This window comes from Ammodytes marinus (genome assembly GCF_949987685.1).
Source record: "Ammodytes marinus genome assembly, chromosome: 8".
NCBI lineage: Eukaryota > Metazoa > Chordata > Actinopteri > Uranoscopiformes > Ammodytidae > Ammodytes > Ammodytes marinus.
This window is the reverse complement of record NC_137212.1, coordinates 18,035,533-18,062,772: the sequence shown is the minus strand read 5'-3', so window position 1 is coordinate 18,062,772 and position 27,240 is coordinate 18,035,533. Positions and strand designations below refer to the sequence as shown.

General features: G+C 40.1%; 1 protein-coding gene across 3 annotated transcripts; it reads right to left on the bottom strand.

Moving 5' to 3' along the window:
* Positions 1-481: 481 nt before the first annotated feature.
* On the bottom strand, positions 482-26,664 carry ttc39a (tetratricopeptide repeat domain 39A). Of its 3 annotated transcripts, XR_013844974.1 has the most exons (22): positions 26,399-26,664; positions 25,474-25,509; positions 25,245-25,295; positions 24,792-24,845; positions 16,224-16,328; positions 10,758-10,889; positions 9,557-9,597; positions 9,002-9,069; positions 8,804-8,868; positions 8,548-8,647; positions 8,324-8,389; positions 7,459-7,567; positions 7,242-7,309; positions 7,090-7,149; positions 6,400-6,561; positions 5,470-5,561; positions 4,474-4,594; positions 3,777-3,888; positions 3,420-3,534; positions 2,728-2,844; positions 1,042-2,474; positions 482-647 (listed from the first exon to the last, which is right to left on the bottom strand). XR_013844974.1 is itself a non-coding variant. In XM_080032249.1 (21 exons), the coding sequence occupies exons 1-21, from the start codon at positions 26,449-26,451 to the stop codon at positions 2,360-2,362; spliced, it is 1,842 nt and encodes a 613-aa protein (XP_079888375.1). In that variant the 5' UTR covers positions 26,452-26,664; the 3' UTR covers positions 482-2,359. The 3 variants fall into 3 exon arrangements, 2 of the variants coding, with proteins under 2 accessions (XP_079888375.1, XP_079888376.1); XM_080032249.1 differs by having other exon boundaries at positions 482-2,474; XM_080032250.1 differs by lacking the exons at positions 24,792-24,845; positions 25,245-25,295; positions 25,474-25,509; positions 26,399-26,664 and adding an exon at positions 20,957-21,077 and having other exon boundaries at positions 482-2,474.
* Between the last annotated feature and the right edge of the window lie 576 nt (positions 26,665-27,240).

Genomic DNA, 27,240 nt, shown 5'->3' with positions numbered 1-27,240 from the left:
AAGAAAAGGCCAATGAGCATCACCTACATCCAGGAAGCCCTTGCCCACAACCAATCAGACTCGCTCACATTGCCCCTTCGCTAAAAACGTAAACACAGGGCTAAAACCGAGAAATTAATCTGTTATTTTGCAGTTTTGCTAAAACCAGCACTTGGCATCAACATATTACACGTTCACTCACTAATTCGCGATTCTGTGTCTGGCCAATTTAAGTCCTCTTTGTGTATTTTTGATTGAATATGATGTGTATATTATTCCTACACACCTTGTTTTCCTATCCGTGGCTGCCATTGCCTGCATATCATGATGAGAGGACTTTACTGTATAGGCCTAAATGGATTAGATCACACGTATGAGAAAGAGGGTTGCAAAGTATGCAAGCATTGTCTCCTTATTCTGAAAATAAAACCTCTTTTTACAGTACACATTGTTTGTTGGGGTTCTGTTTGTAGTGCACAAAGGACGAAGACAACACAAAATGTGATGTGTATTTTTAGTTGCGTATAATTTCATCTTAAATTACAATAGAAACATTCAGTATATACAGGAATGTCATTTTGCTCAGTGGTAGCCGTGCCCAGTAGTACAATATGCTGATTGTAAACATCACAATGCCACGACATTTGGTTACTTTCTTTCAGATATATCTACAAAAACAAAGGGGAAAAAAAGAAAGATTAGGCTTTGTTAACCTTCGGAAAATAAAACATAATTGTTACTGGAATATTCCAAAGAGCAACTGCTGTTAAAACAATATTGAAGGTACATTTCCCACCATTAAAAAACACTGAAACTGACTTCTAGTCATCGACTAAAATCCCAAACTTTATTCTAATCATGAATAAATCAGCAGTGCACTTGATACACCTTCTGAGTTTCTAGATTTTAAAAGTCTGTTGCTCAAACACAGCCCTTCAAATAACCGCCCGCCAACACAATTAGAGGTGACTCCTTTCTGTCCTATCATTTCAATCATTACAAGCATTTGTTCATGTACAAATTATTATTTGACACAGGATCATGGTTATAAGTTTCAAGTACTTCTGAAGGTGGTTCAAGCAGGGTTGGTTCAGGAGTAGCAGGGGATGTTCACAAAGCAGGATGAGTGTCATGGTTCCTGTTCAGATCTTCCTGAACTAGCTAAAGATGCAACAGGCGGACAAACACCCAGTCCTTCACTGCCTGGCGTCAATGGCCTGTTTGTTCCAGCTCAAGTACTGTTGGAGCCTGTCCGACATGCCAGGAGGAGAAAAGGAGGGAGTCTGCCTTTCTAAAAGACACATTCATCTGTCCTCTTAAAACGGGACAATTTGTGTAAAAGGTGCAATTTACAATATATAAATGTAAAGAACAACCCTCACTGCAATTTGTCAAGATGTTTTGACTCTGAAGAGTTTGCATGGCTGGCTGATTTACATAGCTCTGATCAAAGCCCATTAGATAAATACACAATTGCAAAATTTGATCATTTCTTCAGAAGGAGACTGAAAGTAAATATTCCACATAATTAAAATGTTGTTTCAAAAGGTTTAAGGAAAATGTAATAACAATAATAACAATGAAAAGCAATTAAAACGTTACCTTATACTTTGAGTACCAAATTGAACCAACGCGTAGTGTAAAAGTGAATCCAACATATCAATCATTTGTATCTAATGAGAACATATATTGGTTTTGATAAAAAATATAATCATAGGTGAAACCTGTAAACCAAAATGTGTCAAATGGCACAGTAGAAAACAGTCTCATATCATGGACTATGTGGTGAGTTGAGCTTGATACGATTTACACCTAATGTCAAACTATGCTGACGCATAATTATGTGCCATCCCCCATCTAATCAAGTAATTTAGTAAATAATCTTTAATTTACATTCAATTTGAAAACAATTGGGAGAAATTTACAGCAACCAGGTCAAATATTGGCCAGGTGGATTAAGGGTCAGTTGTTATATGCAGCATATATTACACGAGTGTGACCTTGTTTTCTATCCTAGTGTGCCCCTTATGGGTGGCCACAGTGCTAGAAAAACCAGCCTGCTAAAAGCAATTTTTCATTAATATACGCACATTTCTCAACTTGTCTCTATTTCAGATCCCACAAGGAAGTGGAGTCCATCACAGTTTAACTCTGGAAGAGGGCATGGCAAATGTAACCCAGTGAGGGCTACATAGAGCTGCAGTGGCCCATGCTTGCGGCATACAGGTGAAAAACAAGCATCCCTCTTCCACTATTCTCCTGATGGAAAAGAAAAAATTGTCAGCCCGAATGGGTGGGGCTGGGCTAAGTGTTGCATTGTGGGACTGCAGAAACAGAAAGCTGTCTCAGCTCTAGTCCGCCCTCCTTTGTCTCATATGTGTTAAGGGCTGGTGGGAACATGGGTGCCATTCTCCCCTACGCCTTTGGCCTTATGCAGAGCAGCCTGAATACGGAAGTGTGTCCGTGATTCCATGGAATAGTTTTTATAATTTTGCCTGAAACAGAGCAAAAAGAGTGATTTACAATCTCATCAGGTGAAAATATCAGTCTAAATTCTTATTGCACTTATGGGCACTTTCATGAACCCTATAAATCACAGAGATTGTTTACAATGAAGATGTGTATTCTAGCAATGACTGCAAAATGTGAGGATTAATGATGACTGTACACTATGGGAAAAATATATAAGGCACAGTAAACAATTTATTTAAAGTGCAGGAAGCATGTTTTGCTGGTTGAAAGACTTACTTTGCTGTTTCAAGGAGTTTGATCGCTTCATCTTTTCTGCCTTGCTCCAGACACAGCAGGCCATTCTCCAGCAGGGCATTAGGAACCAGGTAGTGGTCATACTTGATCTGAGACTCACTGGAGACAGTGTCAAACACAGTTGTAAGTTACAGTATGTGTGAAGGGGAAGTCAGCATGAACAAAGATGTTCTGCTGTTCATGTATTCAAAACATAACTGCCTTCATTCACCAGTAGATGCACAACCTATGTGATACGGCAAATTGGTGATGGCATATTGCAACAAACTAGAGCATTTCTGTGATTTGAGTTTGGCTAAGCAACCATATAATAATAATAATAATAATAATAATAATAATAATAATAATAATAATAATAATAATAATAATAATAATAATAATAATAATAATAATAATAATAATAATAATAATAATAATAATAATAATAATAATAATTCATTTTATTTGAGGGCGCCTTTCATAGCACCCAAGGTCACCTTACAGGGCAGTGTTTAAAAAAAAATCAACAATCATAAAAAACACAAGAACAAGATACATTGAAACAATGCACACAAGTGGGGTGAAATGGGTGGGAGACAATGAATTAGATTGAATATGTCAGTTTAAAAAGATGTGTTTTTAGACGGGACTTAATATGCTGTACATGCCGCTTCAAATTACAGAGAGAGGCTTACTTGCAGAGAACGAGGGTAAAGTAGTGTTCTGCCTCCTCCTGATGCCCCAGGTGTTTGAGGCACAGTCCCCTCAAGAGGCTCAGCAGACACTGATCATCTATGGTGAACTCAGACCCTACCAAACACACAACAGGACAATTAGGACCAAATAGATTACTACTAATAGGTACAGTAGTTTGGAAGCACATTCAAAAAGATTATATCAAATGCTCTGCTTACATTACAATTACATCAGTATAGGATGTAAATGTAAAATAAATGCAATCCACCATAGCGTTTTTATATAAAAAGAAACACAATTAAGAATCATAATCCATCAGAATGATCATCTTGGCTCTGGTAAATGATATTGCATACTTGGGATACTGTCAAGGTTAGCCTGGGCCTCATCCAGTGTTTTCAGCATGCCTTCTGTCAGGTCTTTGTGTTTGCCAATGACTGTATAGCCATTCCAGATGTACATCATCTCCTAGACAACACACACAAAACCAAAAATCAGATCATTTTCATTGATAGAGTTGAACATAAAGATAGATTTTTAATGGTCACAAACTTCAGCTCACTTTATGGATTGGGTCGAAGATAAACGTATTTTTCGATTCCTTTGTATGTCTGGCACATATTGCAAAATTGACAATAAAGTTGACTCTAACAAAGGTTATACTGTATCACTAGTTCTCTGAGCACAGCCAATCAAGACCGCTCAACCAACCTCTGCAAGTGTAGGTTGTATAGTTGGGAACCAAGTTGTTGGGAACCTTAACTGACAGCGGCAATGTCTGCAACTCAAGGAGCGGCAGAATGAAAAGATTAGACTGCTACACCGCTCTGCTTAAGGTTTACTATACTAGAGTTGTACCTCTAACAAGCCATGGGGACAAATCCCGGTGCTTGCACCCACTGCCGGGAGACCTACAGAGGTAGTCCTAGTCTGTATGAAATAAAACTATTCATTCATTCGAGTAACTTCAAAGAAGCAATGCAACACACAGAAGTCCAGTCATGCTACAAATCAAGCAGTGCCACATGGCAAACAGCCTCCTCCAGTACTGACCAGTGGAGGAGAAGGAAGAGGTATGGGGCTTTCTGCAAGGTAGCGACGGGCTTTCCTGATGGCAAACTTCTCTGTTGGTAACGATTTTCCTGCTATTTTCTGCTTCAGCCCTGGGACCTGCCTGAAATATGAAAAATAACATGTACATATCAGTAGTGTGGGGAAATTATGTGACACATAGTTTGTAGTCAAGAAACTATGTGTCACAAACTACAGTATGCACTTGGGTACACATACTCCAGAAGGCTATTTGGACATTTATTTGGACATTCAGGATTTGTTAAACAGCCTGTGAGATGTGTAATGACTAAAATGTCTAGTCATTACATACAGTATATTGGAATAGTAGAAAAGTTGACGCATAGTTTGTGACACATAGTTTGTCTAAAAACTATGTGTCACAGTGTCAACTAGAAATGATTCTAGTCACTACATATCTTACATATTGTTGGTCCAAATACATTTGCAATTAGGCCTACCAGAGTATTTTTGAAGCTGTGTACAATCGATAAGATACTTGTATAGCTCTGTGCCACAAAAATAATTTCATGGCAAAAACATGAGTTCAATACTAGCTATATTATACCTCTGAGAGCGAAATTACATCTCACATATTGGTTAAAATGTTCTACCAAAGACTGTCTCATCACAGAAGAAGTGATTATGACATCAAAGATATACATATAACACAGTGAATCATTTCGGTTTCACTGTGGTGCTGTAAGCAGTTTCAGGTATATATATATATATATATATATATATATATATATATATATATATATATATATATATAAATATGTATGATTTATATTTTGTATTGAAAATCGTATTCTGAAAATAAACTATTAACTAACGTGGTCATATAAAAGTGGTGGAGTAAAGTATACAGTAGCAAATAATGGAAATACCCAGGTAAAGTACAAGTACCTCAACATTTTTCAGTCCTCGAGTAAATGTGCTTGGTTATATTCCACCGCTGCAGTAGTAGTTTCATACCTGAACAGAGTTAACGCAGTCTCCCCGAAGGTTAGGCAATCATCCGGAGTCAGCATACTGAGGTAAGCTGCTTTCATGTACGCATAGGTAGCCTGAGAGAAGGAGAAAAAGTGTTTGCTGCAGCAATCCCATCTTTCAGTCTTTCTTATAAGATGAGGAGAGTACAAACTACAACTGTGTGGAATTAAGAGAGTCAGAGCACTACAAGGCGACCACTAGGCTTTCTGTCTCCGTAAAACAGCATGAAGTCTATCTTTCTGCTATCAATATTAAACATTTTGCCTCTTGTTTTGTTGCTGACATGAAAAACACTGCAACTTAAAAGGCGATGGGGGGAGAGAGGGGGACTGACTCACAACATTTAGAATCCGAACAAATATGCACTAATGCTATCAAAGTGGGAAGCAACTTCTGTAGATGGTATGTGTCATAACCACTAAGACACCCCCACTTGTGGTGATTTTTAGGTTGGTAGGAATTACACTGTTTTTCCATAAGATGAGCGACGGTCGCCAACATTTCTGTTAATGAAAACAGATGTGTGCGGAGGCATCCGTGTTTTCATCGGGCCGTTATTATTGTGCCCTTTGAAATCAAAGACTACTACTCATCTCTTAGAGAAAATGTTTTATATTTAAAAAGAAATAGTTCTTTTGTTTTTATAATATGGCCAGAACATTAAGCTCTTTAAAAAGAATTAAGAGATCACTCCAAATGATCAGTGTCTCTGGTATTCCTATTCATTGTTATGTGTTTGAGTGAAATGAACATTTTAGTTTTATTCTATAGACTACTGACAACATTTCCCCAAAATGTGCCCAACCTAATTGTCATTTAGAGCATTTCCATTATTTAATGTAATGAAAAATTTGGAGTGGTCTCTTAATTATTTCCAGAGCTGTATTTAAATCCCACTCTTCGGTGTCCCACCTTGGACCAGGAGTTCTCTTTGCTGAGCAGGTCAGCGTAGAAGTAGGCCATCTTCCAGTGCCTCTTGTATGTAAAGCACCACATCAGCTCCCAGTAACACATGTGGTGGAACTGCTTCCACTCCTGCTGAACATCGCAGCACTCCTCAAAACGCTTGATCGCCTGTAAACACACACAAACCAATGAGTATTTCTTAAACCTATTTAATATGAAGCAAGCAGCAAGCAGTGAGCAACTCGACGAAAACCATGTTTGAGAGGGTTATTAAACCCATTTGATTGTTTATGTGCATAAGGCAGAATTTCCATGTTAAGGTTTCTTCATTTTAACCCTGGTTCAGGACTCGGGACCAGTGCTAAATATGTGACGTCCTTGATTCCCCAAATATCAAAATACATCAGTAGTTACATTTAATACAGGCTACATATTAATAGAAAGAGGTCTGTGTGATATTTTCTGACATAGATGGAGACTCATGACTTTCACTGTTGAATGCAATTCGCTGTAAAATGATAAATTATGTTAGATTTGTGCACTCAAACATGCTGACAGACACGTATATACACAATACTGTTATAGCATGGTGCATACACATAACACCTGTTTACATTAAAAGTGCACAAGTTAAAGTTTTTTCATTTTAAGGTTTTAAAAGTGTTTAAGGTGCATAGAAAAAAGACAGGCACTCACAGCATCCAAGTTGCCTTTGATCACCTCTATTCGACCAGCGAAGAACAAGAAGATTGATCCCTAGGTGAAGTACAACCCACAGCATGTTTAGGAAAAACATGATACTTCTCATTTTACAGATTCTTTTTTTTACAGGTTTAATTCTGGCATACCTTAGGATATTTTAGGAGATACGGCTGCAGCAGTTTCTCTGCATCTTCGACGTCTCCTTCCCCAGTGCCTGTAAGAGTCAAACAACACTTACCAGGTTTGTTTTTCTGTGGTTTGTTGCAGCTGCCTGTTTGTGTGTGTGTGTGTGTGTGTGTGTGTGTGTGTGTGTGTGTGTGTGTGTGTGTGTGTGTGTGTGTGTGTGTGTGTGTCTTTTCTCACCTAATATGAAACTCATGAAAGTGTGATAACAGAGCAGCAGCATGTTACATAGGAAGGACCTGAATGTGCTTTCTGCTGAGCCCATCTGAAGCTGCTGTAGACCAAAGTCCTGGATATACATCATACATACATAAACAGATGTAGACAAATACACGTTAGTGCAGAATACCACTCATTTCAATACATTACAATGACATTCTGGGCACATTTTCTTTGCAGTAAAATGACGGAGGAAAATAACTACATTATAGGTATCTCCCTTTCTACCAATGTACTGTCAGGTGTTTAATCTGAACAGAGATCAGTCACATAAAGGCTTGTGGGCATATTGTGCAAGCACATACTGCAAGATGTACAAGATATGTAAATTCACTGTTTCAAGATCAGCTCGTCATGTCCCTTGGGACTCCAGATGTTTAGATACGAAATCTCTCTCAATTGAGTTAAAAGTATAATACACCTGTATGAAGCAAAATCAGGACCAGATTAACATCGCTTTCGTATTATTTTCAAGATTAACTAAATCAATAGTGGCCGAATCAAAAATGTATAAATTATTTTTTTTGCACAAAAAACTGCAACACAAATAACAAGAATTCACGATCCAGAGAAACACAACAGTCATTAAGTTCTGCACTGTATTAACTATGATAGTACTTTCACTACAAAACACAGGCAAGATGTGAGGGGAATCAAAGAACTATTGAAACATCTATTACAGATATACGCTTCACAAGTTGACTGCATGTCCTTTTCATTGTCAACGAGGGAAGACACCAGTGCCTCACATAGCACAGACCAATCAAACAACCACTGTCCTGTCAGGGGCTTCAGTCAGCCACAACTGGCTTTCGCTCGAACTCACCTTATGACCAGAGAATCCCACAAACTCCAGCAGTTTGAGTGTCCGCGTGGGCAACATGGATATCATCTGCAGGAAGTAGATTGACAGAGTGGAATTAAAAGGCAACACAGAAGGCTTCCTTTCTGTGTAATTACAACTCCAGTGGTTACCATGAAAATAATCATGATTAAAACAACTATACATTTTTCTGTCATGACTACAAATGCATTCAGCCTTCTACCTACCAGATTAAAGGCTCCAACTCCAAGATTAACGCCACCCTCAAAATGTCCATGGTTGTCCCCATGAACGTATCCGGTGGACTGGAGGACTGTGTGTAGCTCTCTGAGAGGTAAAGACAGATGAAGCACAGAGTTTTACAAGATAATTGGGAATATAGATAAAGATAGATACATTTAAAGAAAGGTCTCAAATAAAACCTTAAATAAGACAATTGATGATGAGATGAGAACCAGGATATTCTGTCATTAAGATTCTCACTTGTATATCTGGTAGCTGTTCCTCACTTTGATCCCCCCTTTGATGAAACTGATCATGTTTTCATCCTGAACAGATAGGGAGAGAGGGAGAGAGAGAGAGGGAGAAGGAGAGGTATTAGAAGGGAATTAATAATAGTTTGAAATAAACATAAAATATAACCAGTGGTAGCAGGCTTGCTGGGTTAGCCTCGATCCTGACCTGAAGAAAGGTGAGCGCTGCCCTCTGCAGGAGACACTCAGCGTAGCACACCTCAGCGTGGAGTTCCTCTGAGGTGAAAAGGATTACGTCACAGTTATCTTCAGTCAGATAGCCTGAGAGCTGCAGCGTAATGGCCAGACACACATACAAATATACACTCACACATGTACATAATGTATAATGTTTAATGTGTGTGTGTGTGTGTGTGTGTGTGTGTGTGTGTGTGTGTGTGTGTGTGTGTGTGTGTGTGTGTGTGTGTGTGTGTGTGTGTGTTGTTTGTTTACCATGAACAGCTTATTTAATCTTGTGTAATTTTATTTTATCATGTCCTGATTGATTGATATTAAATATATTGTTTGTATGCAGCACTGTTGCCCAAGACAAATTTCCTTCAGGACAATACATTTTATCTTATCTTACCAGAAGCCAAGATTCAAATGACTCAAATACATTAACATTCAAGTACTCACACATGCAAAGCAAAGATGTAACAGCAGCATCCTTAACACTGACTTTGATCATTATTATGAATAACGGTGACAGGACATTACTGACCTTCTGTGAAGCCTTTGGAGAAGCTTGACTTCTTGCGGTGCCTAATTCATAGAGTGCAACAAAAATCAAAATAAATAATTATTTATAAATATTAAATAATAAAAAAAACACATCAGGATTGTTTTTCAACCGCACTGCACTGTCCCACATTTCTCTCCTTATCTTGTTTCATTGCAAATCGGAGACTCAGCCTCTTTTCCAGTTGGGACAGGATGCTGAGACTCCACCAAGGCTGAAGTTACACACAGTGCTGACCCTGCATTGCATTTCCTACTGACAGTCACAACATTGGAAAAGGTAAACTGCAGCTCTGACCTCAGATCTGTGTTTATCTGAGTGGGCTGAAGAGATCTAATGTTGGTCCAGTTCTGAATCATGAGAGATACTCTCACAGTAAGGCTGTGCAATTCATTGAATTTAATCATCGCAATTACAAGTTTGACTTTTATGAACAACAATTTCGACAATTTTTAAAATAAGTATAATTATAATAATAATCGATATAATCGACTTTTGCAAGATAACGTTCTAAAGTCAGTTCAAGCCTTTAGGCCAGGTTTTTATTTTACAGTTGCACTATATTTAAATTCAAGGAAATCCACTGTTAAAAGCACCGCTTTTTTAACAGATTTCCACAAAAGTTATTAAATGCATTGCAAAAGTAAATTTAATTATTGTGTTAAACAATCATGATCTCAATATTACTCAAAATAATTGTCATCATGATTTTTGCCATAATCAAGCAGCCCTATCTCACAGTAGCTTCGGGATGGTTGTGAAATTCCTTCGGTTAGTGAGGTTGGATGATCACAGCAGGTTCTCTGGCTGTGGTTTGATGTTGCTGCAAGGGGAACTTGTTCAAAAAGATACAGTACCATGTGCTGTGTGTCAGCAGTATAAGTGCTGATGAAAACCATCACTTTATATCACTCAAAGACTCCTTTCGATATTCTAAAATCAAACTTGTGTCTCTGTTTTTTGTTTGTGTAATAATTAATTATTTATATATGTATTGCTTGCTAAAACTCAATAAAAAAAGTATATACAGTACATTTTATTTTATTAAACCTTTTTCTCTATAACGATTGGGTTTTTGAAGAGACAACATTTACTTCTGTAGCTGACAAGAGTGGAACTTAAAAAGAAAGCCCCTGTCAGAGTTAATCAGCTGGCCATTGGGGGGATCAGGGGAAAGTCTTACCGCTGACAGATAGCCTGGGCCTCCTTCATGGTGTTTCCTGCTATCTGTATGTGTTGGGGGTCAAAGGTCATCATGGCCTGCATCTCCAGGATGGTGGCATATGTCAGCGCGTGGTACATGCTGTCTTTGGTTCTGTAAAGAAATGCAACACACATTTTATCTATAATGGCCTTGAAAATAAAAGAGAGGTAACAGCATATTGTTTCAGATAGATAGTGGGCTAGTAAGAGAAGAATGAACGATTCATAAAAATAGTCACTTTATGAGTTATAGCACATATCCACACAGACACAGGATATGGAAATTCTTCAGATTTTCAATTCCTGCTAACAGCAGAGGATGTGGTTGAATACTTAGAAGACTCAACCCCCACCAATACACAGAGCCGGCCCGAGGCATAAGCGAACTAAGCGGTCGCTTAGGGCCCCCGACCGCCAGGGGGGCCCCCTCAAAAAAAACGTTTTTTTATTTATTTTTTTTAGTTTGTGTGTTTGATATTAACATCATATTATGCAAATGAGAGTTATCATACAAAAAAGGAATAAAATGTTTTGGTCTAGATAATTAATAGCCTAAAAATGTAATCAGTTCATCTGGGAGGTAATCCGAAATGATCTGATCATGTCACGTTCACACCCATGCACTGCACAGTGTGTATTGAGTTTATTTAAAAACAATTGGAAATGGGGCTGCCCTCAGTTGCCCATGCACTGTGTTTAGTCTATAGCCTATTTCAGCCTCGTCTGTGGAAAAAAAGATACAGTAGCTGGACAACAGAGTTCTTCTGCTTCGTTCCTCTCACTGCATTTAAATGCATTCATTATATTACAGAGAAATATGTCCCGTAAAAGAAAAAGAGCTCCAAGCCCAACCCAGAGGACCCTCCATAATATTTTATTTTATATTAATATTTTTATGGAAAATCCATGTGTCCTTCTTCAATAGCTTCTAATTCATCTGACCCAGTGTCTCCAAATTATTTGTTCACACAAAATTTCTCAGATTTAGCCTCTTAATTTTCCTCTCAAAGTGCACCAGATTCATGCATTTCACTTTAAAAAGGTTAAAAAAAATCTTGCGGGGGGGCATACCCCCGGAACCCCCTAGGAGGGTCTGAATCGAGGCTGTCTAATATTTTCGCACAGCTGCACAGTGGAGGCACTAGCGGAAAACACTGGGTGTGTGAATGATATTTAACAAACATCTATAGTTTCAGCAGCACTAACATTGGAGAGGGGCCCCCTAATCATATTTCGCTTAGGGCCCCCTGAAGGCTTGGGCCGGCTCTGCCAATACATACATTAAGAAAATAAACAACCAGTATCTATTATTATCTGTGGCTGTTGGTGTGCCATGTCACACCCTGTGCTTAACAAAACTTATTGCAGGATTTTTAAAGCGACGAAGGGGGAGTGTCCAATGTGGCGCACACATTCTTCCAGTAGATGTACTTGTTGTTCCACTTAAAAGAGCATGTCCTTCAAGTTATAACCCATTACACAAACCAATGACTCCAAGAAATGAACAATTATACAAGAAAAACACACAGCTGTGCCATCCACAATATGCTGTCCTACTGCAGTCACATTTAATGGTTTAAACAACTTCACGTATCCCGTATTTACCTATGTATTGTGTGTATTAAAAGCAGGGGTGTGTGTGTGTGGGAAGGAATGCTGTCAGTCTGCATAACTGACATTTCACTTCTGTCCACCACATGTGACCGGCCTCTGTAATTGTATTCTGAGCTCAAACAAGTTGTCTCCTGGACACTGAAAACTCCATTTGCATCAACTATTTATTTTTTTCAACTTGTGGAACTAGAGCCGGACAACACATCGCCATGTTAATCCTGGTTTAATCTTTACTTTTTGTTATTATTATATACAAACAGTACATTTGGAAGCAACCAGGAAGCAACGGCAGAGACTGAGAGTAGAAGGCGGAGATACAGACAGAGATTTGCCTGCCTTACATTTTCCATTGTGTCCGTCTTATGTAATGCCACATAACCCAAACTCAAGCTAAGAAACCATTTAGGATGAAGCTGTGAGGTCAATTGAATTGCATGTAGCTGTGCTAAAAGTGGCTGGGAATTCCAAATATTTCACAGCAGCACACCGATATTTTTCAATAAGCAACATCTCAGGCATCGGGGATACAAAAGGTTATACACCCTGCCGGCGGCACTGAAAAAACAGGGTCTGCCACATATTTTCACCAGCGCGTTCCCATGATGCAAAAATAGAGTTGTTTTGTTACTTTCTCCAAAACACGTGTGCATGTAGTCAGCTCTGCATGTGTTAGGAACAAGCAGAAAGTGCAGTGACGAGAACATTCTTACATGTAAAACAGTGACCCTATATGTAAAGCAATTTATTATTATTTTTTTTTTATTAAAGTTTCAGAAATTAGCCGCAAAGTTCCCAAATGAGGTATGTTTTCAAAGCGTCATAAAACTTTGACACCCATAGAAAAGACCCAGGCACAGCTTATCAAGAACAACATCACAAACTACTGTGTCATGCCTCTACGCTCCTGCACCCACTCCCTGATACAAGTGTGAGGAATGGGGCAGGACAGCGAGCAAGACGGAAAAAATAAATCAGATTGCAGTCTTTTAGATGCCTGTACTTGGTCTGGGGGCATGTTTGAACAGAGAACTGTCAGATTTAACTAAGCCTGGAGTGTCTGGGATTTAAAGGAAATAAATAAAAAATGAACACATGACTGGTTACTCAGCGGGCGTATCCCTGTTGTCGACAGTGGCTCCTTGACTACGACTCAGAAAACATATCGTCTGGGCCTCTCAAATTTCTGAACCCTATATACAGGTAAGTGACAATTAGAGCAATGTAAAGAGATAGCTGCACTCATAGACTCACTTGAAGTGATACTGATGCATGGCAAATATTACTACACAACCTCTGGTGTGTGTGTGTGGGTGTGAGTGTGAGTGTGAGTGTGAGTGTGGGTGTGTGTGTGTGTGTGTGTGTGTGTGTGTGTGTGTGTGTGTGTGTGTGTGTGTGTGTGTGTGTGTGTGTGTGTGTGTGTGTGTGTGTGTGTGTGTGTGTGAGTGAGTGCGTGTGGTTGCTGCAGAGACCACGGTGTCCCACTGCGTCACAGCAACACAGCTGTAGGAAGGGGACAGTTGAAGACCAAATGGACAAAATCAGAGGACAGACAGGACGAGGAAAGCTGGTGTTTCACAATGCAGCAGACGTCATCACACCTCACATAATATTATATAAGTCTGATGCCTCAAGCTCCCTCTGGGAAAACTCTTTACATTTTCAGAGCAGCAGGATAAATTGTTGTTGAAAGTTGTGGGTGTTTTGTACAAACCAATCAAGATAAAGCCCTGCCTTAACTTGTTTTAAGTTATGTATTCTTGTGAAAAACAACTCTTTCATTTTAATGCGTCCTTTCTATCAACTGAATTAATTTGTTAGAACTAGGGAGAGTCAGTAGGGGAGGAAACTGTGATTGTTCAGCAGTATGTTATTAACTTAACTCTTTGACAATTTTTTTTTCAATATTCCAACTACTGTTTATGAGAAGGACATTTTGTGAGTAAAGACCACAGTAACACCTAGCCGGATCACTGTGGAGCCCCTGATTATCATAGGATAGACATGTCTTACTGTATCTCAAAAGTTTAAACATGCACTGATTTTGTACTTTCAAATACAATACTTGCAACTAGTGTTTGTTCAGGTGCACTTAAAGGTTCAGTAAGCGGAATGGTCAGTTTAGCTAACTTCCTGTCAGTGACTGCAGTTAGCAGTCCCCTCCCTCGTCCCCACGTCACCACATTAATGCACTGCGGTCTTTAAGCAGCGAGTTATCTAGCATCATCTCAGATCAGTAAGTGTGATAAAACATGATAAAAACCATCAAAACAGACATTGTAAAGGATTTTTACCTGCTCCGCCATTGTAGGCGCATTCACATTCACCCGTCTGTCGCTCTGCGCGTGAACCGGTAGTGAGATGGGTGCCAGTTTGTAGCGTTCTCTCTTCTGATTGGTTATTAGTAGTGGGATCCCCGAAAAGTTTATTTGCCGATTACATGCAGAGCGGGTGACTGAGAGATCGGCTTTATGAAACGCGCACACTATATAAGTGATAACTGTATGAATAAAGAGCAATGTAACACTTATATTAACATAAATAAATCGCTTATTTCACCTTTAAGCAACTCAGAGCTGTGGGAAGTACATCAAGACAGAAATGAGGATACCCGCTGAGCCAAAGGACTGCCTAGCATCAGCCTGGGGTAGCAGCTAAAAGTCTTGGAGGGTTGGATCTAGAGAGATTTTCCTCCAGGTTGGAGTATTTCACAAATCCAGATTTAAATACTAAAGCATACCATGTTGTTGTGAAGTCACTTGGACACAAAGTTTGTATATAATGTTGCAATGAAACTCTCCATAGTTGTGTCTGAGCAATGAAATCCAACGAAGTGATTACATCACTCAACTTTTATTCAACACTTAAAGAGCTTAAACTCCAAAATGGCTTCTAACAACAAGAGCAAACTATCAATGGCTCTCAATCTAGCCTTAGTGCAAAATTACAACAAGAATGCTAACGGGAAGCTGTTTTTCCTGTCTTGATGTAAGGCGGCATTGAAAAGATGAAACTGGGGCTAGGGAGTGGCCCACAGCCCCTGAGAAGAAATAGAAGGTGGAGGATCAACATGTTCTGACCTTCTGATAATAGAGATAATAAGCAGGGAACAATTGAGTAACTCGATGACACAGTGTTAGAAAACAAGGCTAGAGGCAAGGCGTGAGCCCAGAGACGGAGGTTGTGTTTGTGATTGTCCAAGCAGCATGTTAATTTAATACATGCTTTTTAAGGCTGGACTACGGAGGGGCTTTGAGCTAAATGCTAACATCAGCACGTTAGCATTGTTTTTAGGTAGAAGGTATAATGTTTACCATATTCACCATCTTAGCTTAGCATTTTAGCATGCCAACACTGTAATTAGCACCAAACAAAAACATTACATTCATAGGATCTCTCACAGAACAGAACACATTTTGACTTGTCGGAGTAGAAAATGTGCATGTTACAAAAAAAAATAAAAAATGTCCCAGTAAGTCATGCCAGTAAGACTGCGCAATGGCACAACCATGAAACAGAAGCAGCTAAATGGAATTCAGCCATCATTGAATTTATTATGCACTTCCATGAAAGCACAAAGTCATGCAGGTCAGAGCTCGACTTGAGCAGAGCTCAGCAGTAGCCAGAGCCGGCCCGAGGCATAAGCGAACATCGGACATCGGATGCACTAGCAGAAAACACTGGGTGTGGGGATAACATTTAACAATGGGCAATAATTTGGGCAGCGCTACGATTCGAGAGGGGCCCTCTGATCATATTCCGCTTAGGGCCCCATAAAGGCTTGAGCCGGCTCTGGCAGTAGCAATAGCATTGTGCATTCAGCTTGTTCTCCTACCTGCATCTGAGCCGCGTCTGCGCCTCTTCAAAGTGGTTTCTGAGGAACAAATCCAGGGCAGCCATGCAGTCCTCCAGAGCCAGCGACAGGTCTGACCGCGAGCACCTGCACAACCAAAACAAACACAGAATCTGGATGAGATAATGAAAATACATTATCATCACATTAAAAACCCAATCTTGACCTCTATAAAATATCAATATTCAAGGGGAACAATGTTTCCAAAAAAAAATCTGTTTTGTTAAGAAATGTTACTGTTGTTAAATGTGTTAGTATTGGTTAAGTGGACAATTTGCATTGAGTGGAAATAAGACATTCCCATAATATCTTTAGATGAAACTCTAAAGTTGATTCATATCTAAAGATCCAAATACAATCAATGTCGCCTGGCTTTGTTCTGCCAGCTCCCCTAGTATCTCTGTCTCTCTCACCACAGCAGTGACCCCGTTTTCATTGACAGCGACAAAGGCAGCCTCTTAACACTTGCATACTACAGACAATGGGATCTTGATAATGTATCAGTCTACTTACATAGTCCTCCTTTATTCAACACTTTATGCATCTCTACTGCTTCACAATGAAAACAGAAAGACAGGCGAGGTGAGCCAGACAATTAAACTAGTGCTTTTCTGTTAGTGTTGCTGTTGTTTTTTGCATTACAGTGCACATTGCATAGAGGGTTCGGCTTAAATTGCAGAACTTGCACAACCATCCACTTAAGATAATTGAGCGAACAGTTTTGAATAAGTTCAGGATGATGAACTTATTCAATCATCAAAATAATTGTTGTTTCTCTCTCTCATAAACACAGCTTCCTGTTGTTTCTGTGAGAGCAAACTGCTCCCAATGATTGTCCATCCATTATGTTGCTGCGTATTCATTGCGTTACGCACATGTCCCTCATAGGCATGGTTTGGCCTAACAGAGTCGTGACCGAGGGCTTTGTTATCCTTCACTTTGACTTTACTAACTGTGTTGGGGATGGATCCGTTGAACTGTGTTTTATTTCTGCCTTTCAAGGTGAGAGAAGCGTGTGAAGGGACAAATTAAAATTCAGCACGATGGGCTTAATTAAAGAACAGAGTTGATGGTAGAAAGGCTAAGGTTTACAACATTAAGGTGATTCATTACTGTCATTTAGATTATGACTTGTTTGTTTTGATGGATAGATTATTATTATTTTTTTAAGATATTTTTTTGGCATTTTCATGCTTTATTGATAGTGTAGAGACAGAGTTGAAATGGGGCAGAGGGGAGTGACATGCAGAGAACGACCGCGGGCTGGAATCGAACCCGGGTCCGCTACTGGCCGAGGCCCATGGGGGGGACGCCCTACCAACTGAGCTAAGGGCGCCCCTTGATGGATAGATTCAGCTATTTGCTATTGATGTTAATTTGTGTCATGAAATGTTGGAAAAAGTGTCATATTTTGAGTCTATTGCTGTGTTTGTGTGAAATAGGAACCTGATTTCTGCTGTCTCATCATTCAGTTTGGTTTTGTGTATGAACTTTCAGTATTGATACCATGAGAATGGAAGTTGTTCCCCATTTACACGTCAACAACTGGTATGCACTCAGTCGGCCATTATCACCTCTTTGAAATTAGGTTTCAGATGTCAGATTCAAACATTCAACAGATGCAAAAAAATAGGAGAGCAGAAAACTGAGCAAACACAACTAGGACTAATGTGTAAAACAGCATTGAATATAGGACAGCATTCACTTGACATTCCTGCCCATTAGAAGCACGGAGCAACTATAAACTCATCACACACAGACACACAGACACACGCACGCACGCACGCACGCACACACGCACACACGCACACACGCACACACACACACACACACACACACACACACACACACACAGATAATCCCCACTACCATAAAGGAGCACATGCACACACACACACACACACACACACACACACACACACACACACACATACTGGTGCAACTCTGGCTAATGACATGCGGGTGACTGACTGCTGTGTTACCATATGACCAGCAGCAAGCTGAGCTTGCCGATAACAGCACAGAGGCTCACAATGGAAAAACATGCCGTCATGTATTCTCAGTATAGGTTGTTTTTAAGAAGGCACACAATAAGCCCCCCAGACACAAAAAAAACAGACAAAACCAAAAACATATTTAAACCAGAGATATGACACCAGAGTTTAAAGGTCACCTACTATTTTTTTCAACATTAATATGGGTGTGAAACTCCAGAGACCCATACAGTTTGAGAAAAACAAACAACCCTCTCTCTTTTACTCCACCTTTCTGAAAACCTTAGGTCAAAAACTCCAATCAGATTCGTTTCCCCTTATTACGTCATCAGGGGAGAAGCCACGCCCCCTCTTTACCAACCTAACTTAGCACTACCTCCACCTATAATATCACACTCCCAGATAACCCTGAATCACACCAGCAGACCGCTATATTGAGCTGGCTGCAGTGTCTTTGCTCCCACAAGGGGACCTGGCCACTCAGAGCAGACTGGGCTAAACTAATATGGAGTGTTGAAGGGTGAGAAGAATAGATTCAGCATAAAAAGGGTTTTGGGACACTTTAGCATGAAAACAGTTTCTAGTAGAAACCTAAATTACAATTTTCAACCTGAAATCGACATAATATGTTACCTTTCAGTTCCCGGTGTTCTGAAAAAGATATCCAACAGAGAAACAATAGCCCCTTTTACACAGCCAGTGAAAGCTGGGAATATGCCGGAATTTCGGCCCTCCGCCCTGCTGTATAAATGCGACCGTTGCGGAACGGGGAAGAAAGGTGCGAGAGATTGTTCTGGGAATTTTACTACCTCGGGGGGTAGTAAGATTGCCGACACAATCAGTTCCGCCTCTCTGTATAAATGCGGCCAGCTTGTTGATTTCGGAACAGGGGGGCGTTTGACGTTCCATAGCCTACGTTCTAAACATGCGACCATGTTAGCAGTTGAAGGACGTGTGTTTAGCATTACCACGGCGGCCTGATGTCCAGTAAAAATCACCAAATAAAAGGAACGGCGTATAATCTAGTTGATCATAAGGTCCGCTGCTCAATCCAAACCCCCACGCTTCATTTTGCAGAGTTTATGAGTCTATTTCTGCCCGGGGGAAGTTGTACAATGAAGTAGGAAAGCTAAGCTAGGCTGCTACCGTATCGCTGCCGCTATTATTATCCTAAATCTGAGCGTATATCCACACTATATTTCTGTCTACAGTAACGTGACTTCACACACTGTGTGTGCATGTGTATGTTTATGTCTGAATGACAGAGCACTGCTCTCAAAGAGACTCGCTCACAGCCAACCTGTCACACAGACACACACACACACACACACACACACACACACACACACACACAGGTGACGTATTGAGTGTCTACTACTTATAAAAACAATGAGACATCAATGGATCAATAATACATACATAAATGACGCCAGGGGGATATTGCTACAAGGTAGCATACTGCATATGACACATTATGTCATTGATTTCAAGGATAGTGCTGCAGAGTCACATGTTCCAATTCTCAAAGTGGCCACTGACTGAATCCAACCCATCCAACCAGAGGTGCTTGTACTGTGTCGTAGTAGGTAATAGGTGTTTTCTCTCCGTGTGAAAGCAGACGCACCAACTGCCTACTGCCACCTCACTTAAAGCAACAAGCTCACTTAAAACCATTGGACGACAAATCTCTGTCTCTGTCAGCCATGTGTTCAAGCCCCCATCTGCGTACATTGTTTTTTTCTCTGGTTACTCACAACAAACTTAACAACTGTCACACTGGTCTTGTGCTGACTCTGCATTGACAATATTCAATTCCCTGGACCTTCACCTAAACCGTAACTATCAAGAACACACGCCTGATCTGGACTCATATGTTAGAACCTTGCTGGAGTCTAATCACCTGTAAGATGCAGACTGCAGGCACAACCTCATAAATAATCAATGTCAACTATCAATAATGTATCAAGGCTGGTTTATTAAGCTGACATAAAAAAGAACACTAGGAATCTAACTCAAGTTTATACAGCCCTCAGTCTGGGAGAAAAGGTTGTCACACAGTAGAGGACACTGTACTCCAAATGACAATTATAACTGACAATTATATGAGAGAAAGAAAAAGGCATGACGACCGACACAATGAGGAGAGTCTGTTGACTTCAGGATGCGCATACCACGCAATTGTCCCAGTAATTTAATTGAACTTCAAGTCAGCTGAAAATTCTGGGTTGCTTTCTCCAGAGAGCAGCTCGCACAATGTCGATCATTATCTGCGAGGCACAAACACACACAATCACAGATAAAGTACACAACCACTGTTAATACACACATCCCTGCAGGTGCTCAATGCTCATGGAAAACCACGACACACGCACACACACACACACACACACACACTCACACACACAAACATTAAATCCCCTCCAAGAGTGACGAAGCATTCATTTATGGAGTGTGGCTTCACGCAGCATTCACTACATTTGTTCCAGCTGGTGTGAGGTGTTCAGAGGCCTCGTCGCCTTGTGCTGTGACACAAAAGAGTTCCTGTAATGATAACCCAAGCCAGTTTGACCACATGCCTGAGTGACACAGCTAGAACACAAACACACACACACACACACACACACACACACACACACACACACATACAAAATTACAGAGCATCCTACAGAGGCTGGTGGAATGACACACAGACACCATCCACACATGAGGTAAATCTCTTACCCGTTCGACAGAGTCTCATCGTCATCGGACATTTTCATCTGGCAAAGTTTGAGTGTGAAAGAGAGACAAAGATAAAGAAAAAAATTGCAGAAGTGAATGTGAGCCTGGGGCCTTTTCAGCAGTGCAGTGTAATAGACGGTGTCTCAGCAGCGGCAGCAGCAGCAAACAGAGCAGAAGCAGCATCAGAAGGGCAGGCGGGTGAAAGAGAGAGGGAGGAAGGACTGAAAGAGAGAGGGAGGGAGGGAGAAAGGGAGGGAGGAGGAGGAGGAAGGACGCAGCAGCCACAGCAGACCTTAATAAGATCGGGATGACTATCACACACACACACACACACACACACACTGAAAAGCCTGTCCCACCTCTTGCAATCATCACTGTCATGCCACACAATGCAGTCTCTGCTCCGATTGGTTATTGCAAATTCAGGGGCCGGACCTAAATTACCACAATTTATTACCTAGGGATTTTTTTTTTACATACGATAGGTAATCAACAACATTTTTTCTAAAACTAGGAGGGTGGACAGAATGGTAGCGAAATGAAGAAAATGTGTTATATTCATTAATTCATGCCCCTAACACAAACTTTGTGTTCTCTGCTGCTTTGGGACAGAGAGGGGAACGCATGACTTGAAAGATGGAACAAGGGAGAGGGCTGCTGTGCTGCGTAGCCGGTCCTGTCTGCTGCAGTGGCAGAGGCTGAACACTGCAGCGAGCAGAGAGTGCAGAAATAAAAGGCTCAGCAGCAAGCACGCACGCTAGCTCATACAGTAGAAGCGTAATAACCTTGTGTGAAATCATGAATGAAAAACACGCGCAGGGGCCAGACGGAAGCTCGCCACCCTTCCCACTGCTCGTGTGTGAGTGACATGAGATGCACTTTAGCTGATAGAGGGCTGACCTGATCCACATCTCCCAAGAGCAGAAGTAACAGTGATAGTACCCCTGTTTATTGCAGACATTATGACATGACATAGCATTTAAGAAACAGGTGTGATTGATCATATTAATACTGATTACACTTTATTTAACTTTAATACTTTCAGGCCTATGTGTGTTTCCTGCTATGGCAACTCAAAATGGCAAATGACAAAACAGTTCAAAAGTGTTTAGTCTTCTCGTATGACTATTTGTTAATTCACCACTGTCTAGTAACTGTAGATGTGCAGTAACTCAAGATTCTTCGGCCTAACTGTAGGTCTAAAAAATCAGAACTGCTTGCACAGATCAGAACTAAGACCTAATGAGACAATATGAGTAGAAAACTGAAATGTCCAGCCAATGGATAGAAAATATTAGTTCTCTCCATTGAGCCAGATGAAAATAAACTACCACACACATATACACACTCAATTAGTAACACTGCTAACATCAAGGAACAAGCACAGAGTCCAACTCATGTGACTGATCCATCTGCCTTTATAAACTGTAAAAAAAAAAATAAGCCAGAGAAAAAGCTTAATAGTTGCTTCCATCTCTCATGTGTGTACTGTGAGGATCACAGAGAGTCATGGGTTTAAGTCTGAGATAATTAGATTTGATATGCTGCTGTCCTCATGCTGGAGAATTGGATTTGACGACGGAAAAACAAGGATTTTTGCCATGTCAATCTGTCAACTGCCGCTCTTATATACCAAACAATGGCAAATTATCATTTAAGATCATGAAGATCTGAGGTTAGTTAAAGGTGCTACGAGGAACTTTTAAATATTTCTGAAACAGTCTCCTTTTTCCTCTGCTGATCATAAATTACATGTAACAGCAAATGAGACCATCTGTGCAAAGAATGCTATTTTAATATAGTTTTTCTTAATGCCTTTGTCATGGGTACGCTCACCCTGGAACAACAGCTGGCATAGTAAAAAGAATACCGCTTTTGTCCAAAGGGGGTGCAAGAACTAACACAAACTGAAAGTTCCTCGGAGCACCTTTAAAGAGGGCATATTATACTCATATTCCGGTCTTTGTTTTTTGATGTTGAACTCCTATAGAGCAGCTAGACAAGATTGACCCCACAGTAAATTCTGTAGATCTTCAGGCAACTGTGCATTACGCCCTCTGTCTTCCTTTGTATTTTCTCTGTGTACGTTCCTCCAACCACCTTACTCCCCTCCCCCCGAGTGCACTCCCTTGTGATGAGTCACCTTCCAGAAGACTTCAGAGCACCACAGCTTGCTTGGAAACTAGTACATCCCAAAGATTGGTGTATATACACACTCTCTATACACTGAGACTGTACTCACAACCCCTTTTGTCCAATTACTCACTCAAAATAAACAAGGATAGGTCACCACTCCCTCCTGTTGCTGGTGACACTGATCAAATGTTACTTACAGCTTGATGTTCTGACTCTTCAAAAAAGAACAAATAGTGTTGAAACCGTGCGATCCTTAAGCAGTAGTTTAGCCATGTTGAGAAAACTGTCATTAGAAATGCCGTAAACAAACCCACACTGAGGTCCCTTTTTGTGTTGACCTCGGAAACAGGAACTCTATTTACTTCTGCAGAGACAGCACCGTGCATGGAGCAGCATGACAATATGGAAGTCTGGCTCACTGTTACGTCACTTTGAGACCAGAGTAAGACAAAAAAACTCAGAGCCAACCAATACAGCCTGCAGGCCTCATGTCCAAATGCACCTGGAACCTTGATTGGTTTTATAATTGATTTTGCTTATCACTCACGCTCTTTTAGTTCCCTCTCTCTCTCTCTCTCTCCGGATCCAAAGAGACGCAGCTATCCTCCTCCTCAGGCTACCAATACGCCTTTAACATGCCTCGACAGAGAATGCAGCAATAGAAAAGCTAGACGGAGAGAGATATGCACGAGGATTCTTAGATTCTCTCTATCGGGCGTATCATTATGTCAGGAAGTCTTTCAAGTCAAGCTGTTCACAGTGAGCAACTCACTGTCACCAGGCCTGCCCAGACAAATGACTGGGCCCCTGAAAAGGTCCAGTCATTGGGCCGCCTTTACTCATACTGAACTTGTATCAATGTGCATGATGCGCTTATTCCTACACAAACATATACCTGTACACAGGGCCGGTTCTAGCCAGTTAGATTAGGGTGGGCTAACAGAAATAATAGTGGGCAGAGATACCGACGATGCGCATAGCGCGCAAGCGGATTTGCCATTGGAAGATCTTTGCACTTGTGCTTTTTGGCACATTTACTGTAACATTTACTGTAATGTAAGCTTTGAGACACACCAATGCTGTAGGGGGGGTTTACCAGGATAGCACTGCTACCAGAAGCTTTCCTCATCAGTATAACAGCCATCTGCCACCTTCGTTTAAAGTCTAAATATGTAATTTTCTAATTTTCTTAGAAAATAATAGATACAATATACAGGATCATTTGCAGAACACCCTCACAAAGACACCTAAAAACTTGATGAAATATCACAGTATCTCTGAATTGAAAATCCACTTCTGCTGGCAGAAATACTGATATTAAGGAATTTTCCGGGGGTCTAAAGCCCTTGAAAGTTCCCTCTTTTTTTCCTTTCTTTTCTGGTTCCCTGATTTGTGTCCAGGTCCTGGCATCACTGAGCTTGCTAGGTTAGCTTGCTCATCATCAATACATATCTAACGCTTGTTTGGTTGACCTGCTGCATGCAACGGTTTTCCAGGGGAAAAACGACCCATGATATTTTTTGCTTTTTAATATAAAATGTGATATATTTTACCCAATTAACAATGAATAAAATGTTTTCTTGCAAATATAGCGTTCATAATAAAGGTTGGCTAAATTAGGTAATCTGCAAAAAAAATTAAAAATCTCTCCTACAGCACCTACAGTTTTGCGTTCTGATAATTCACTGTCTGGTCTTACCCATTGGACGGATTTGATGATTCCAGAGCATCGTTGTTACCCGGTAGCTGAAGCCTGAAAGAGAGGAACAAAATGCAGGTTGTATAGAGAAAATGAGGTCAAATCTCAAGGGATGGAAGCCAGCTGAAAGGCTGACTATTGTTCGAGGAACATGATCGCCAGAGCCTTAGAAGCACAGACACTGATATTTGCGGACACTCCCAGGCTATTTATTATTATTTCTTGGAAACGATTTATCGAGGACAATTGTGCTGAAATTAGTGTTAAGATGGGACATATGTTGGGATCATTTTATGTGAACAATATTGAAAAGACACATTTCATGTTTTCCAGAAAGATACTCTAAATGTTAACTTAAAAAAAAGAAAAGTTGTTAAATGTTAAACTCTAACCCAGAATACTATTGTATCTGATTGCGATTGAATTTGCGTTAATATTTTTTACTTTACTCACCTGAAGTCTGTGAGGATAGGATCCAACTCTGGACTGTTTATGACTGACAACCTGGGAAACCAAACCAATTAAAAGTTTGCAAACAACTTGTGAACAGTGAAGGTGTTCAAGTGTATCGTGGCACTGTTATGCAACGTGTTCTTAGCACTGTAAGCAGCAACTAGGCTTTGTCGTTTTTCCCTTGTGATTGTTCCTGAAGGCAAGGACAAATGACACAATGTGAACGTACCTGCTCGGGGAGTCCGGGCCATCTGGTATGTCTTCCCTGCAAAGAGGTCAAAGGTTGATTTAGAGAGAACATAAGAATGGATCTCATCATGGTGTGAGGAGGATGTGTGATAGAAGAGTTTTGTACATACAGTATAGTTTAAAACAAAGTTAAATTAAAGTTAAATCAAAGTCCCACTTGATTTTATTCTAGCCAGTGTTACTCTTTTGATATGGCAATCAGGTTTTAGCAATCTCAGTTTAGAAATATATACATCTCTTGTTCTTAGGGTAGCAGTCCCCATCTTCTTTAGCTTGTGACCCCAAGCATGTGAGGTGTGAGTAGCTCAACCGAAAAGATAATGGTGTAGCTGAAATGAGTTATTTATGTTTTGCAAGCTGGTAATCACTAAGGTTTAAATATTGATTCTTTTTCGACATTTGTTTTTCTGTTATTTTAATTATGAATAACAGTAAGTACAAAAGAGCTAAGGAATGCAACTCATGAGATTAAACGACAACAAAAAGTTGTCTCACTTGATCATCAGGTGTATTTTCTCTGCTCGAGTCCTGCTAGACCACATCGTGTAATGTTGTCTAACAGGCTTTAGAATGGCAACGACAGGCGATCAAAGAGCAATGAAAAGCATCAGGACACCAAACAGTATCTACAGTTAGCCTACTGTAGCCTACATAACATTTGATATATGTTGACTCACAGTTTTCAGACAAAAAATGACTTTTATATGTAGGGCTCCTTTGGCCGCCTGACACATAGCCTACTACTAGTAACTTTTTTCTCTCTGGTGATTTGTAGCAGCTTTAGTAACAGTGACAATAGATGGTATCTAGCGTTTCGACACTGACAATGCGTGTGCATTCTCGCTGTGAACACCAGACAAGTATCGACAGCGACAGAACCTGCACAGATTTCACCGAGTACTCACTTTTTGATGGCATCTTTCTTCACGCTTCGTCTCCAGTTGGTTATAAAACTCATTCCACAGCTCCGGGATCCAGTAAAGCAGGAGAATGATCGATGGCAGGTTTAAGCAGCGGGCATGGATGGACGGACACACAAAGATGGACAGACAGACATACAGTAGGCTAGAGGAGAAGGGCGGCTCACACCGAGTTAAGGTTAATACCGAGAGGATTGAAAGTAGGCTACAGAACGTCGTCCTCCTTCCGGACGTGGGAAAGGTGCGCGTTCGTTCACTCTCATCACAATAATAATGACTTTCATATGCAAATCAGCAAATGTTCTGCTATGTGGCAGCTCGCTGCAGGTGCTGCCTTCATGGTCCTAAAGCTAAAACTCCACATTGGGACAAGATTACACGATCAGTTACATATTCTGTCTCACTCAACCCCACCACGTTAAAATAATTATAATAATCTTCACGATAATAATAATAATAATAATAATAATAATAATAATAATAATAATAATAATAATAATAATAATAATAATAATAATAATAATAATAATAATAATAATAATAATAATAATAATAATAAAATACATAGGCTATATAAAAAATAAATGTATGAATTAAGTTTCAATAACAAATAAAACACACAAATGCTGAATTCAAAGTGTGTTATGATATAAACACATACCCATAGTTTAAACGACACGTTTTAAACTGTTTAATTTTATATTTTACTTTAACTTGTATCCAGTGTCCAAAATGACCTTTTAAAATCAATAGAAAATGCATCTAGTCCATATGTAATAGTGTATGCTTTATTATGAAACGTATTATAGAAACATATAAGCCTGACA

Excerpts from the sequence above, each read along its gene's own strand:
- ttc39a (XM_080032249.1), bottom strand. The coding sequence starts at position 26,451 with ATGAGTTTTATAACCAACTGGAGACGAAGCGTGAAGAAAGATGCCATC. Across the intron at positions 9,598-10,757 it reads GCCCAGGCTATCTGTCAGCG|GCACCGCAAGAAGTCAAGCT; the intron begins GTAAGACTTTCC and ends TCTATGAATTAG. Across the intron at positions 7,310-7,458 it reads TTTCATGAGTTTCATATTAG|GCACTGGGGAAGGAGACGTC; the intron begins GTGAGAAAAGAC and ends TGACTCTTACAG.